The 17120-nt window shown below is 35.8% G+C and overlaps 1 protein-coding gene across 1 annotated transcript in view; it reads left to right on the top strand.

The window, feature by feature from the left end:
- Positions 1–9799, top strand: part of LOC149574747 (SEC14 cytosolic factor family protein / phosphoglyceride transfer family protein) — a 57590-nt gene extending 47791 nt beyond the window's left edge. The window contains exons 2-3 of the mRNA XM_089814562.1: positions 8974–9238; positions 9360–9799. Of these exons, the coding sequence (XP_089670688.1) occupies positions 8974–9238; positions 9360–9576 (482 nt within the window). The 3' untranslated portion in view covers positions 9577–9799. The remainder of the gene's footprint in view (positions 1–8973; positions 9239–9359) is intronic.
- Positions 9800–17120: the final 7321 nt, after the last annotated feature.

The following is a 17120-nucleotide window of genomic DNA, read 5'->3' as shown; positions in this document are numbered from 1 at the left end:
AATCAATGGATCATTCATACGAATATCAGTCATTGAACACCAATTGAATGATCAATCAAGATAGGACACATCGAAAATACATCAAAAAAAGAAGAAGAGACAATAGCATATACAGAAGATGGATTTATCTATAATCTCCTAATTGATCTTCTCATATCTAATTATATGCAATTAATTAATACTAGGATTTAATGTCTATGCATTTATCAATATGGAATTTTGCAATAATTGATCCTGTTGATTGTAGGGAGTGCAAGGTTCTCACTTTGTATGGCGCTTCGTAAAGATGGTTAAGGACCATGAGGTCACCTCATGATAATGGTCAAGGACTATTGGTTAAAGCCCAAGGGCCACATGAGGCCAAGGAGGATAAGGTTATGCTGTTGGGCCTAGGGTTGAGCATTAAGGTCATTCTATTGCAGCCCCCCTATTATACTTACATTGATTAACTATTGAAGTAAACCGAAAAGGGATCCTCACCATAAGAGGTGAGAGGTTGACATGATAGAGGGGAATGACATATAACCCTCACTAGGTGCACCACCTTATGATGATGGTTAGGGACCGCATGAGGCAAAAGAAGATATGGTCCTTCTATTGTGCCTAGGGTAAAGGATACTTGTGGCACTTCATCATTTCTTTCATCACAATTCTCGTTATTGCTGAAATCCTGCCTAATCATTGAGAGTTGTTGTGTGTATATATATATATATATATATATATATATATAATACCCCTAGAATTGGATGTATTTTGTGAATTGTATTTAATTTGGTTGCAATTTTCAAAGCAGGATTTTCGCACATTATTCTTGAGCGGGGATTATATCTCAAGCTATTTCTGTTTGTTTCATTTCCAAGTTGTGAAATTAGGCAAAGTATGAGGTCTTCCAAGAAAGGGACATTACTTCAGACATGGAGATGCTAATGCAATTAACCTTGGAGAGGTGTATGAGTGCATTGGGAAAATGCTTGGCCAAATGAATGAAATATCTCGAACTAGGATATGTCTCAAATTTGAGTTTGGGTTTTTTATTCTTGACATGTTTTGCTTTGTCTCATTGCAAACTAACATGTAAACATGCCAACTAATCATGCAAAGGAAATGATATAGATTTCCAAGGAAATCAGTGATATTAAAGATGAATCTATTGAAAATGATTCTGATATAAACATGCATTGCATGCATAAAATTTACATGCAACAAACCCGCATGATTCCACTGAAATATCATCAAGCTGCTGTGAGGTATGATCATTTGTAGCATATGAAAGAAGATTGAATGCAATAGAAGAGTGATCAATGTGAAAGTGGAGTTGCCACCATATAGGTGTGCCAATACCAACATGTAAGGGGGAGTCAATATCAACCAAACTGACAAATAATCACTGCTATATGAGGAATAGTCACTACCCAAAATGGAGAAGCTGTTACTAGTTGCCCACAAATAGGGCCAAACATCAATCAGCTTCTGCCCTCATGGCACCATGAATGTATTCAAGTCACGGCCAAGGATGGGATAGCTGTCTACAAAGCTGAACAATGTAATGCACACGTGAATCTCGAAGCAATTCCACTAAGGGTGCTGATCTGGATTTTTGTCTAAATTAGCAAACCATCTAGGGTTTCTGTTCTAGGGTTTTACTGGATAGAGAAAACACTCGAAATAAAAATCATGATCTCTAGAATGCTTTCATAATTCACTTTTTCCTCCTTTTATAATAGCCTGTTCCCTATTTGGAGAGTAATAATTTATTTAATTTTTTTCATTTCATTTTCCCTCCAAAAAGCAAGTTTATTATAATTAAAAGTTGACACTATAATAAAATTACTTTATTAATTTAAACTCCCTTTTATTCATGATGTTGGCCTAGGTAGATGATAAGTTATGACTTATAGTGGTCCCAGTAAATAATTATTTTTTGTCGTCTCACTTTAGCTTTTTTGCTTCTCATTTAATTTTCACCTTATTTAATTCCTTGGTTCCATATCTGTGTTGATGATTTGTAGCTTTGGTCAGATTATTCCAAACGATGAAATCAAATGCATAAGTGGCCTATCAGCCTTAAGCATTTGATCTCTATCCTTTTTCTAAATACTGCTCTAATTAATTGCTATGATTATATGATTGATCTCTATGGATATCATTATGCATGATTAATAATTAAGTAAATAATCATGTATATATATATTTAATAATGTATTTGTATACTATTAAATACACATATATACATAATTGAGTTTAATAGTATAATTAGTAATCATGCTGTGTATTAATTTTGAGTATCAACATTATATTTTTTACTATATTGATATCATATTATGCTGTTGATAATGAGTATCAACCATAATATAATATTGATACTAAGTATCGACATATTAATCATACTATCAATATTGAGTATTGACATATTTATCATGTTGTTAACATTAATATTATGTATCATCATCAACATAATAATCCTGCTGTAAATATTACGCATGCTGTGAGTCAATATCAAGCATCGACCTGATATATTAAACCTTGCTGTACTATCAATGTTCGATGATGCATTGCTATTGATGTTGCATTGCTGTCAACATTGTATTGGTAATAACATGAATCAATAATGAGTATCGGTCAAACAGCTAAGATATGATTAATAAGGAGATGTTTAAGGGACATGAACCATATTCATGTAGGGATATGTCTCTATGAGAGACATTTGTCTAATAAATATATTGATATGTTCAAAGATCTTGGGAGGTACAGAAATCTATTAGTGCCAAATGAGTCTCAGCAATATATTTATATTTATATCGTTAACTCAAGTATATATCAGCAACAATATATATGCAGTTCAGATCCGTATTATATTGTCAGCAACATCACAGTAATTGAAGTATAAAATACCATAAACCTCTAGATCAGATCAAACTTCAACAATCGCGGACATCACAATGAAGCACATTGTACAAGAGAACACATGGTATCCCTACACTTGGAAAATCCAACCAACCATTCATTAGAGATGGGAGAAAATTAACACCTGCTTGCACATGCCTGCCTACATAGTGCATTTAGAGTGTTACATACAAGGCCTTGTAGATTTACCCTTATACAAGGTGCGCTAAGGTGATGGTGGTGATCATGAAAAACGTTCAAAAGACGTGATACTATTGATGTCGGCATCGTTCATTCGAGTTGTTAATATTTGGCAGTCTTAGGGAATGTGTAAAAAAGGCCAAGTTGGATAGGGGGACCATCGCATGGTAAGATTAAATTTTGTGGTGAAGTACATGTGAACCTACTTCTTTGAAGATCACACTAGCCATGTCAATTGTCCCAAGTTTTTGGTACTTCTAGTGCTAGGAGGAATTGGTCTGCTTATAGATTCATCTAGTATGTTAAAAGGAATATGCTTACCTTGAGGAGGGTGGAGAAGCTTGTAGTCATCTATAGCTACCGTATGCTTACACAGAATAAGAGTTAACTACCTCAATGGGATGTAGAGAAAAAATAAGTCAGCATAGTTTGGTTATGATGTGGAATAGATAGGATTGTTCAGTATTAGTTTGGAGGAGGTTGACATTGAGAAGACCAATCTTTAGAGCGATGAATAGTTTGGTGTGGATTTAGGGGATGATTAGAGGCATTTGGGCCATTGGCCATTTATATATGAATTTTGGATGCAATTGTCATTTTCAGTGTAATATAAATATACTAATATTTGGTATTTGCATTGTTCAATGCAATGCATTAAGTATTTCAGAGTTTCACTAGTTATTTCTTATACGCTTTTACGATGCATTAAGTATTTCAGAGTTTCACTAGTTATTTCTTATATGCTTTTACGTTTTGAAGTACCATACATATTTGCACCACCATTCCCCTGCTCTGCCAAATCTAGGTCATTGGTTTGCCCACTTGCCACCTCCCATTCTGAGATTCCTTGGAGCATGGGTTATATCCAATAGACAAAGGGGAATTTACACTAAAGTGATGAGTATGACTACTAATGGAAACTCATAATTTTAGAGATGACTCAAATATATACAGGCCAAAATCTCACAAACATCAAAACCTTTTAAAAATGTCCATGGAAGTTCAAGTTAATTAATAGAACATATTTGAGCTGTTTGTTTCTGCATTAACAACTACCAATCTTCAATGTTAATAGTAAATTTCTGCGTCAACTCTCTATCATCAATCTATTAATGGGAACAGACTGCCATAGTTAATTGTTCTGTTTTTTAAAAGTATCTTATTCTTGGCATGAGTTGATTTTCACACCTTTTCTCCTGTCTACTGTTTTTTTTAATATGGTTACTGTGGAAAAATGTACAGTTTTATGAGTGGCTGATTAGCTCTTATTTTCACCACTTATTTATACCTGATCGATGATGTGAATCATAGTAATTCTTCAAGGTCATATTATTTTACATGTTTGACTGTAAATTACACTTCAGGAGAACTTATTCCCTCTGGTTATTGTTACTTATTTTCATTTGTCAAATTTACTGCTGCTCTTCAGGTTGTCATATTCTTTTTGAAGCCAAAATTGCTATACTGTGGCATATGCTTCATAGGCTGATTTTTAATTGCAGAATTTATAACTGATACAACTCACTGCACAAGTAATGTTTATGGAATTGAAACAACAATTATATAACTGAATTCATTTAATGTACTTTAATTGACAACTCATTTCTTAACTGGAAATGGTCTAGAAAGCACCAAACAGCAGTCACACACATTAAGGGAGATAAATTTTATGTAGAGAAACTCAGTGTGAGTAGAAAACTTTGCAGGAAAAAGGATAAAAGGTTTATTCCCAAGGCATTCGCATGCCATACAGCTGTACCAGAGATTTTGCCCACTTTGAGACTTTGAAGCAACTACAAGGTTCTTGCTAAGCAGTGCCACAGTGCCTTCCTTTGCTCTGCTCTTCTTGCCTTTGCTGAACTACTGCTCAGGACTTGCCACCAACACTCATTTGAATTGAAAATGTACTTTTGGACAATGGCATTTATGTTTGTTGGATAGATGCCTATTTATATCCCCAAATCTGTTGTTACTAGAAACTCCTGACATCACAGATTATAGTTTGGCTCCTGGACTGTTTTGCAGCTGCCATCTCATGTGGTTTTCTGTGCCAAGGCAGTGAAATTGGCAATAATGTTGAAATAGGCAATGAAATTATCCACACTCAGGTCTATTCAAATTTTTTAAGCTGTGCCAACATGCTAATGTCATCCCAATGTTGAGTGTACATTCAGTTTGTGGTTTTTGGGCATCTGTCATATTTATGTCTCTGTTGCTTTATCTATGCTGTTATAGCTGAGGGCATTTAAACATTGATTGGAAGTATTTGATTTTTTAAATATTAATTTTAAAAAATTTTACTCTTAATTTGGTAGCACACTTTTTGGGGAAATCCCATGGTTATGCACACTTGAGTTGGAGTGATGCTGAGATGGGCGACAACTTGGGGAAACCATGATTAAAGTGTGCTTGTGTCATAATAATACTGGGATGGGTGGCTACTGGGAAGTCTGGATGCTTCCCCATTGAGAGTTTCACCTAGACGCAATGCATGTTAACTGGACCATTCATGGTTTTTGTAAGCCAGTCTCAAACTGCACAGTTGATTCTAAGGGTTACAAAATTTATCACACAATTCGTCAAACTACAAAGGGACTGCCCACTAGAAAATTGATTGGAATTGCTAATTTGTCATTTGTGTATCTGCGATGAAAGCGCTCTTCTATTTCAGGCCACAGGCTAATTTAGAGTAGCCATTGTAATTTGTATTAGCCAAATACTTTGACTCTGAGAATGCATTTTATTATAGTGATGTTTGCCTTTTGTAACCATTGATAAGTAGGAGATAATTTCCACAGCAAGTCAAATTGTGATATTGCTATCAGGATTTAACTGTGTGATTTTTGAGTCAAACTCATTGACCCATATTTCATGAGTAGTGATTCAACATGAATCCATCTCTCATGAGAATAAATGGAACACTTAGCACTCATTGGATCTAGGTGATGCTCACAGGGGTGAAGCACCGGGACCTCCCGGGAGGTCACCCAACCCAGTCCTACTCCAGCCTGAGCACGCTTAACTACAGAGTTTCCTCCATGGTTAAACCCAAAGCTTGCAACCCCATTTGCAAAACCTTCACCAAATGTTGTGCCTTATGAACCATTCATTGGAAAGCCCCTTAAGCTCATCAATTGATAAGTAGGAGATAATTTCCACAGCAAGTCAAATTGTGATATTGCTATCAGGATTTAACTGTGTGATTTTTCAGTCAAACTCATTGACCCATATTTCATGAGTAGCGATTCAACATGAATCCATCCCTCATGAGAATAAATGGAACACTTAGCACTCATTGGATCTAGGTGATGGAACACTCTGTAGTTAAGTGCACTCAAGCTGGAGTAGTACTGGGATGGATGACCTCTCGGGAAGTCCCGGTGCTTCACCCCTGTGAGCATCACCTAGATCCAATGAGTGCTAAGTGTTCCATTTATTCTCATGAGAGATGGATTCATGTTGAATCACTACTCATGAAATATGGGTCAATGAGCTTGACTCAAAAATCACACAGTTAAATCTTGATAGCAATATCACAATTTGACTTGCTGTGGAAATTATCTCCTACTTATCAATTGATGAGCTTAAGGAGCTTTCTAATGAATGGTTCATAAGGCACAACACTTGGTGAAGGTTTTGCAAATGGGGTTGCAAGCTTTGGGTTTAACCATGGAGGAAACTCTGTAGTTAAGCGTGCTTAGGCTGGAGTGGTACTGGGATGGGTGACCTCCCGGGAAGTCCTAGTGCTTCACCCCTGTGAGCATCACCTAGACCCAATGAGTGCTAAGTGTTCCATTTATTCTCATGAGAGATGGATTCATGTTGAATCACTACTCATGAAATATGGGTCAATGAGTTTGACACAAAAATCACACAGTTAAATCCTGATAGCAATATCACAATTTTGTAACCATCGTTCTATATATTTTTTTATCATTATGTCTATGGAGTGGAGTACCCAGGAGTGAGAGATCTGTTTTTTGCTTAGTTACTGATGCGGCCTCTTGGAGCCTGGAGGCGGAAGCGGGTGCAGACGGATGCAGGATGCATTTGGAAGTGATGTGGATGCCGACAGGATGCATTAATTGAGTGCTAACTTCTGTTGTGTGTGTGTATATAGACAATTATTGCTATCCAGAACTTAGCTACAGACCAAACCACTGCCCAGAACTCAGCTACAGGCCTGGTAAGGCCTCAATCAGCTTGTACAACACCCTTAATGGAATATTTCAGACTTATATGGAACTGCTGTAGCAGTTCCCAACATAGACAGCTCCTTCTGTAGCAGTACGGCCCTCCAGCAGGTATGTACATAGCAAAGGAAGCCTTTGAATGTGTAAAGTCCCACTCCAACCTTGGATGGCCCTCACAAAACTCCCAACATTGCCCAGATTGGTATGGCCATCTGATAGACCATTCGTAGCAGCAGTTAGTACTCAGTAAACTCCCAGCAGATAGACAATTATACATATGTAATGTTTAGCAATATTATATATATTCGTAGCAGCAGTTAGTACTCAGTAAACTCCCAGCAGATAGACAATTATATATATGTAATGTTTAGCAATATATATAGCAATACACACACACACAAATGCATCCATACGCATCCGCATCCCTCCCCTCCCAAAAAAATCATGCTTCTGTTTCCGAATCCGCATCCGAATCCAAATCCGAATCGGTAACTTAGATGTTTTGGCAAAAAAATTGAATTATTTATTTCCCAAGATATTGTGTAGTTGCAGTTTTCCTTGTGCTAGTTGGCCTATCCAAGTTTTTCTATGGACAAATCATGTGACTTTTATATTAAAATGTTTATATACAATATTAAATTATAGCATTTTGCATTTCCTAATTAGTAATTATAGAAATAATCCTTTATAGTTATCGTTTTAAGTCCTAAATGTGTACAGCAAAAGTCAACCAGATAAGTGCTCTTGGACCTTTTCAATTTGTCAATATAGACTTGAATTTTTCTTTTGCCTTCACACAGCTTGACTTTATCTCAAGGTTACAGTTTCAGTGTAACATTTCAGGTGCAATTAGGTCTATTGTAGTTATAAACTTATATTTAATTTTTAAGGGCTATATTCTTCATTTTATGCAAGAAAATATATAGAATCAAAGACTCATAAACAAATGCAACGTTCCTTGGATTTTAAAACCATTAAAAAGTTTGCTTTAGAACTTATATTTTGTCTGGGAAAATAGGGAAATGACCATTTTTCTGATGTTAAATATCACACTGGAAGGTCGTACTACGTTTGCCTCAGTTATCTGGTTCTTAGCCCATCGATGGGTGCTTCTTATATCTCAGTTTTGTGGAATGTAGGTTACTTTTGCCAATGAAAATATGATCCCGAAACATTTTACTACTGCTTTATAATGAAGCTTATGTAGTCAGCCAACACGTGGACCATTTTTTTGTGTGAGGATTCACTATGATGCAATTTTCAGAGGAAGGAGGTAGCATCTGTTTACTGGTGGTTTTTATGCTGAAGTTACTGCAAAAGCCACACATACTGATTTAAATGTAGACATGCCCTTGAAACGATGTTCATCCATTTGGTATGGATCTAACTTGAATGTAAACAATTAAATGGTTCTCTTGACAGTTAATCTCAATTTGTTATGATTTCCATTGTTGCTGTGTAGGATTTATCCTCCTTTCAGTTTTGGTCTGTTTCTTTGATGTAATTCTGCAGCTAACTTATTACCGCACATTTAACCATGGTCATTTATTTGATTGTGCAATTGCTTTTGTGCTCATTTTTTGGATCGCTTTATCAGTTATAGTATCAGAGCATATATATTTTCTGTTCTCATTTAAAGGGAAAATCATTTGGTTTGTGTTTCCCTGAGTCGTCTTCTATGCTTCTTTACACACAGCTCCTGTTATTAGTGGAGAAAGGCTGAAGAAATATGTATACCAGAAAATCTTTAATTCAGTAGCCGAAGAACCTTTCTGCATTTTATACATACACACTTCTGTCCAGAATGAAGAAAACTCTCCTGGGGTGTCCATGCTGAGATGGATCTATGAAGAGCTTCCTAGCGATTACAAAGAAAGGCTTCAAGTGGTTTATTTCCTTCATCCTGGTATTCGGTCACGGATGCTTTTGGCAACTCTTGGCCGCTATTTCTTGAGTGGAGGGTGAGTAATATTTGGCAGTGCTAATCATCTTTAAAGTTACTTGCAATCGATTTAATACAGTGGCAGTTGACTGTATTCTTCTAAATACTAATAGTTTGTGTTTACCATCTTTCTATTGCAGTTTGTACTGGAAATTGAAATACGTCAATCGTCTAGAATTTCTATGGGATGATATAAAGAAGCAAGAAGTTAAAATTCCAGAATTTGTAGTTGAACATGATGCTATGCTTGAGGATAGGCCATTGATGGACTATGGGATTGAAACAGATCCTTACCATCTATATGATATGCCACATGTGGGATCTGCATACCCAAGACCTTCAATGAGATTGGCTTGAACAATCTGTGGAGGTAAAGCTTATGGCATGAAGTTGAATGTTCACTTGATCGTTTCCTGGAAACTATTTTGGTTACTTCTCATTATTGTCTGAGCTACATAGGGAGTGAATTGTGATGATATCAAAAAGTTTAGAGGATGGGAACATTCCCTTTAAAGGATTGAAAATTTGTTCTTTAAACTTGCACATACATTGTGTTTGAATGAATAACCTCCATTGTATAGTTTGGATGTATTTTAAGTTTACATTGCTTGGGTTGTAAAAATAGTTAACCTGCAGTCTGCATGTAATTTAATTGTTTACCATTCTAATTCAAATATGGAAGAAAAATTTCCAATTTAAACACAAAGAGGTTGGGGATTTGCACTTTTTTGTTGATTATGATTTGTAGATAATTTTTGTTTACTATTTTTATTATAATACTGCTCTTTTTCCTTAATTGGTATCCAAGCTAGCTTAATCCTCTTCTTGAGATCTATCTCCAGTTGCATTTTGTGAGAAATATCTGTATTACATTGGCATGCAGCTACTCTTGTGGTGATATGTTTTCTATGCTATGATATCTGCTTTGATTGGACAGCTGCAAATCCCACAAGAAAGCTACTGGCCAAGGGCCAGAGGATAAGTTCGATGTGAAAATCTTTGAAAGAAAACTCAAAACCAAACTTATTTCTAAACTTTTTAAAAATCGGAAGATTGAAAAGGTTTTTTTTTGGAGGCTGTGCAAAAGCTTTACAAGGTTTTGCTCCCATGTCTGAAGTGAAAGTATTCATTTGATGAGCTTGAAATATCTTTTATTGGATTTAAACTTGTTTGCAAATGATAAGTAGGAGATATTTTCCACAGCAAGTTAAGTTGTGATATTGCTATCATGATTCAATTGTGTTGTTTTTGAGTCAAACAAATTGACCTATTTTTCAAGAGTAGTGGTTTACACAAACCCATCTCTTACAACAACAAATGGAACACTTAAACACACATTGGATCTAGGTGATGCTCATAGAGGTGAAGCACCAAGACTTCCTGAGGGGTCACCTATCCTAGTACTACTCTAGCTCAAGTGCACTTACACTTTACTCTACTTGCAACCCCATCTGCAAAACCTTCACCAAGTGTTGTGCCTTATGAACCATTCATTAGGAAGCTCCTTAAGCTCATCAAATGATAAGTAGGAGATATTTTCCACCACAAGACAAATTGTGATATTGTTGTCAAGATTCAACTGTGTAGTTTTTGAGTGAAACTCATTGACCCTACAATAACTTATCTCAGCGCTGAGAGATTTGAATTTGTTTGAATTTGATGCAACATTCTTGCTTGATGCAAAAACTTGCAATGTTCCTTAGTGAATTAGTGCAATAGCATGTCTTTCCAACCGTTCATCATGACATAAATTCAATTGCGCTATTAGATCTAGAAGGGTAGGTGAGCCCTAGTGACGCCTATTTCAATCACATAGTTGCTAGAATGTTGGTGACCACCGCACAATGAAGTCCTTAAGGTGCACTAAGCACTATCCAAATGTCATCTTTAGAGGGCCATAGTTCGGAGCTTGTGACGGGTATCAACAAACTGTCAAATGCTACTGAATCGAGTTGTCAAACCTTAAAGTAATCTACCTCAATTCTAGAAGATAGAAATTCAAATGCTACACGACCATGGTGTCGATGATTAAAATAATCTCACTTTTGGGAGATTCAAATTTGTTTAAATTTGGAACAACGATTTAGCTTGATGCCAAAACTTGCAGTGAAACTCAGTTCATAGGTGTGCCACTACATAACTTTCCAACCATTCATCCTAGCATCAGTTTGTCTACCTTGTTAGATTCAGATGGGCAAGTGAACCCTAGTGACATCCCGATTTTGACTACAAAGTTGCTAGAACTTTGGTCACCACCACACACTGAACTGTCTCTAAGGCACACTAGGCACTATTCAGATGTGATCTTCAGAGGGCTATAACTTAGAGCTCACAAGGGGTATCAACAAAATTTTAGATGCTATAGGATCATGATGTCAATTTTTACAATAACCTATCTTAGTTTTGGGAGATTCAAATTCATTTGAATTTGGCACAACACTCTTGCTAGATGCTAAAACCTACAGTGTTTGTTAGTGAATTGATGCAATACCTTTCTAATCATTCATTGTGGCATCAATTTGAGTGTGCTGTTAGCTCCAAATGGGTGGGTGAACCCTAGTGACACTCCTATTTCAATCACGAAGTTGCTAGAATATTGGTGACCACCATGCAATGAAGTGTCTACAAGGTGTACTAAACACTATTTAGCTGCGATCTTTAGAGCTGGGCCATACCTCAAAACTCATGAGGGGTATCAACAAACTCTTAGCTGCTAAAGGACCATGATGTCAATGTATACAATAACCTCTCTCACTTCAAGGAGATTCAAATTTGTTTGAATTTGACACAAAGATCTCGCTTGATGCCAAAACTTGCAGTGGACCTCAGTTCATTGGTGCACCATTGCGTAACATTCCAACCGTTCATCGTGGCATCGATTCATTTGTCCCTTTAGATCCAAATGAGCAAGTGAACCCTTCTGACAATCTTGTTTTGATAATGAAGTCACTATGATGTTCACAACCACCACACATCGAAGTGTCCCCAAGGTGCACTGAACACTATTTAACTAAAAGATATAAATTGGTTTGACTTGTTTGACCTTTCTTCATAAATTAAAATAATTGAATAAAATATACTAAACATGATTAAAATGAATGAGATTCCATAAACACGAAAAATATTCATGCACAACAAATCACAATTATATAATATATCAAAATGTATATCCATACACAAATGACACAAATTTATATCAAAATGTATATCCATATACAAAATGTGGCACATGCCATCAAAATATGTCTATAATATGAAACTTTATACATACAATGTGACATATATCATCTCAAAATGTGCCATGAGGCATCTTTAACCAACTATAGTATCCTATGGTGCCAGTGGATCATCAAAATGTAGCCTCTTCAACATACTCTGTGTATCAGATAACTCCTATATGAACAAAAAAGAAAACCAAAAGTTAGACTACTCAAATATATGATTTGTACATATAAACATAAATCTACTCAAATGCATAATGATCAATAATTTTATGAAGATTTTCAATTTGAAACTCTCATCATATACCTCTCTCCACGACTTCCTGCAACGGTCAAAAGTCCTCTCATATGTCCTAGGCAATGAAGGAACCTCATTGGATCTAACTTGTAAATGTTTGTATGGTTGTGAGGTTGATCTATGACTTAACCTATAATATTATCATTGATAACATAATGTACTTATAACAATCAAGAATTCAAATTTACACTTACACATGATGATCCCTCATTTGGAAGTCTTGTCTAAGTCAACAAACATACAAAACTCTGTCGCTCTCCCTCCATCACAATCAGTGTTTCCCATGAGAGTCAAACATATAGTTGTTACAATCAAGACAAACATGTTTATATAATCTCAGTAAATAAAAATAAATAAATAAATGATAAATATACATACAATAGGGCTCTCGTTGCGGAATAGAATGCCTGAGGGTTTGGGTTGCTGAATTTGTGTTGGAACATCATTAGTGGCCACCGTTTGTCAAATAAACAATGTAATAACATTTCATTAGTACAAACAAGTGACAAGTATATATGCATTTAATGACTTTAACCCACCTAATTACATTCCCCTTGTCAATGCTCAGTGGCTCAACCCCCTCACACTTCCCCCACTAATAGGTGAAACCTATAATAGAAAAATAAGATGAGAAACCATGTATAATCTAGTATCAAATAGGAAAGAAATGAGAGCACAACATAATGTACTACAGAGATCTCGAGGTGAAATGAATATATATATGCATTTAATGACTTTAACCCACCTAATTACCTTCGCCTTGTCAATGCTTGGTGGCTCAACCCCCTCACACTTCCCCCCACTGACAGGTGAAATCTATAAGAGAAAAATAAGATGAGAAAATATGTATAATCTAGTATCAAATAGGAAAGAAATGAGAACACAACATAATTTACCATAGAGGTCTTGAGGTCAATGAAATGGCCAAGAGTATGACATCCTCCATCTCTCATCTCCTCATTTATCAACTAAACATAAATGAATCACATACATGTACATAAATGTTGAGTGTTTAAATTATTCTAATAAAAATATCTATTTTAAATCAACTATGATGTGACAAAAAAATGTAAACAGTTACTGACATAGGAGTCTATGACTCTACATGCCTCTCCTCGTCTCTCACATCAGAGACTACAGTCTCTATAGCCATGCATGTTGTATCCTCCTCCCCAAATACAAATTGATAATCAAGATCAACTAGGGGACCTAGACATAAATTCTTGCACATAATCCAAGTATTGGGCACACAAACATGTGAACTGCTTGCTAATGAACTTGCACTAGCATCAACACGAGGAAGCAATGCTGACTAAGCCTCAGTTATCAATAGAATGCTTAATATGTGGATTTCTCTAATAGCCTGAGAGCTAGCCTCTACAATGACATCAAGATGTTGCACTAGAGGGGGTGGGGGGACGACATAAGTGCCAACTTTCTTTCAAATGCTCTGTCTTGGGGAGCTCCTCCTATGCTCATGTTGGGACTCATGCTCCAATAGTTCACTTTGTGCCCCTTCACAAATTCAACATATAATTTTATCAGGAAATAAATGACACCTCTAGATTGCTGTGTGGTAGTTTGTCAAAAACCATCTGCCAACAATCCCAAAAGTTTGCACACATTGCTTCATTCATGCACCAATTAATTGACAATTTTGGTTTTTTGGGATCAACTTTTTAATCAAATTTTGGGTTCACAAATAGGTCAGCTATGTCATCTTTGGTTAAGGTCCGCAACCCTGTCATAATCCAACTCATTATCAAATTGGATATACATCTCCTCATGCCAATGAAGAGCAACATTATGCTACTCTAAAAGTGTCTAAATATTATCCATAATGGTATTTAGCAAGGATAGCATGGGAGCCAATGTAGGTATATTCTTAGATGAGTTTTGGAGACCCCTTAGTTTGGTAAGATTGTCTTGTACCAAATCTTCGATTTGGAGAGGGTTTTGTAGGGGATGTAGATCATTTGATGGTGGCTAAGGATCATTGGTAGTGGTTGTGGATTATTTTTGGGAACACTATTTTGTGGGGTATGGTTCTGAGGTTCGTTGTTGTCATCCATGCTTGATTAAATTGCAAATAAATAAATAATTACAAATTGAATTCATAAATTATAATGACAAATAAAAAAAACATATATTTACACTAAAAAACCTAAATTTTAATAAAAATAATAATGAAAAGAACAAAAAATGAAAAAAATTCAACTTACCCTTTGATCAAATGGTGTAATTTTATAAAAAACCCAATCAGGTATCTGATTGATACCTGTAGGGTAGGAAAATAGAAGCAATCCTATTGTAAATAAATGAAAGGGGGGAGATCAAGATCCGCCCTGATTAGATTAGATTGATATAAGAGGAAGTGCTAATCTAAAGTCTAATGAGCAAAAAAAGAACGAATAATTCATATTTATTTCCTTCTCACCTCCACCTTAAGAGGATTTAAATTAAAGGATAAATGAAGCAATGATGAAATGGAGAGTATGCAAGTAGAAAGGAGAAGATGATATATCTTATACGATACAAACCTTGAAATGTGATGTTGATTGATGCTAAAAGATGTTGTAACTCGAGATCTCAATTGAAATCTGTAAGGAAGATGAAACCCAAAAATCTTTTGGTGATATGCTAAGGGCAAACTAGATCTTTAGGGGTGAAATGGATCATTTGGGTGTGTGCAACATTAATTCTAATTTCCTAGTTCTGTAGAAAGCCAAACAACCAAAAAAGACTATCGAAATCTGTAATTGGTTTGTCAATCCAAGATTTGAAGCTTGCAAAACAAGAGGTTTGTCTATTTGTTGTTGTTGTTGTGGGGGGGGGGGGGGGGTGTTGCCTTCACCAAACCCCAATTTAGGAATTAACCTTGATTTGAAATAATTGAGATATAATTCTAGCAAGTAGTAGTTTTTAGATCTAACTTGAAGCAATGTAAATCTATGAATGCGCTCTTGAATTTAGAATATAATCAACTATGTGGATGTAATAGCTTTGACTCAACTTCAAAACCCTAGAAAGGATATCAAAGTGAAATCAAAATCTTCATGAATGCTTGTTCTTGAGATTCACCTTGTAGATGAATGTAGACAAAAAAAATCTTGAATGTATGAAGAGAGATCTTGAATGTTGAAAATGCAATAGAAGATCTGACATAAACTCCTTTAATGACTTCAATGCATAAATCCTTGATCTTCGATGAAGAGATAACTTGAATGCCTTGAATTCTTGAGAACTTGAGAGCTTGTATGCTTGAACTTGTGGATGCTTGAATACTTGATAATGATATCTAAAAATGGAGCAAAATGAAGGGTTTATATAGAGATCATGATTGACTAATTCCCATAGGATGACCTACATAAGAATGAACACCTTGAACGTTTCTGGATACAGGATCCAAAGAATAGACCCAAATAGGCCCCAACTAGAGGCGCATTGTGCCCCAAACAACTAGGTCCTAGAACTTTCAGGACCCCTTCAAGATCCCAAAATAGGTCTCTGATCTCTAGAATCAGGTGTAGAGTTTGAGATATAGCCGTTATGGTGCAAGGAGTAGATTCCAAGTGGATAGATGAAGGGAAGGGAGGACCTAGGAGGAATAGATCCTACCTTGAGGTTAAGGATATGAAAATAAGATCTTCAAAGAGGATTTATTAGGTTTTATCCCAATTCCACCTAGGAGGAAGGACACGAGAGGGAAGAAGAAATAATAGCCACTAGGAGATTGATGATCTCACCTTAAATAGGTGCTAAGCCTTCTTTAAATTGGAGTGCATCCAATTTAAGACAATACAATACCGTATACCCAAAACTTAGAGCACAAATGATGTAGGAGCATCTTGGATGTAAGAGTAATCTTGCATTACCTAAAAAATATTTTCATTTCAATCTTTTCTATTTTAATAAGGACTAGTAGACAGGGTGGTTACTATTTATGGGAACTTTCTATTTTTAGTTTGTGTTATGAGCTCAGAATGTTCTTATTTTCTATAGGAAGGTTCATTTTAGAGTTATAAGCCTACCATAAAAATCTCATTGCTCTAGCTTAAGTATTGAGAAGTTATTGCGGATTTATGGTGGAAAAGTTTGCATAAAAATCTTCAAGCTCACCGTTAGAAGCCTTAGAGTGCCTGGATGAGGTTCAAAAACTCGATGGAAGGACACTTGCACCATTTCAAGCCTGTAGATCAGAAGCTAGTGTTTTCAAAAAGTGGTTATAATAGCCAATCAGAGAAATAGTTCGTGAGTTATTGTCTTTCAAAGTTGGGCTACCTGAAATATCTAAAATAATTGTCAAAGATGTATTTGGCCGGCTCTATATGTATTGTTAGGGTCTATCGGCCCTAGGTATTAAGTTTCAATGTCTAGAACCT

The sequence above is a fragment of the Cupressus sempervirens genome, chromosome 2 (genome assembly GCF_028749045.1).
Source record: "Cupressus sempervirens isolate cs-2001-9-10 chromosome 2, ASM2874904v1, whole genome shotgun sequence".
In the NCBI taxonomy this organism is placed as follows: domain Eukaryota; kingdom Viridiplantae; phylum Streptophyta; class Pinopsida; order Cupressales; family Cupressaceae; genus Cupressus; species Cupressus sempervirens.
This window is presented reverse-complemented; position numbering and strand designations above follow the sequence as displayed.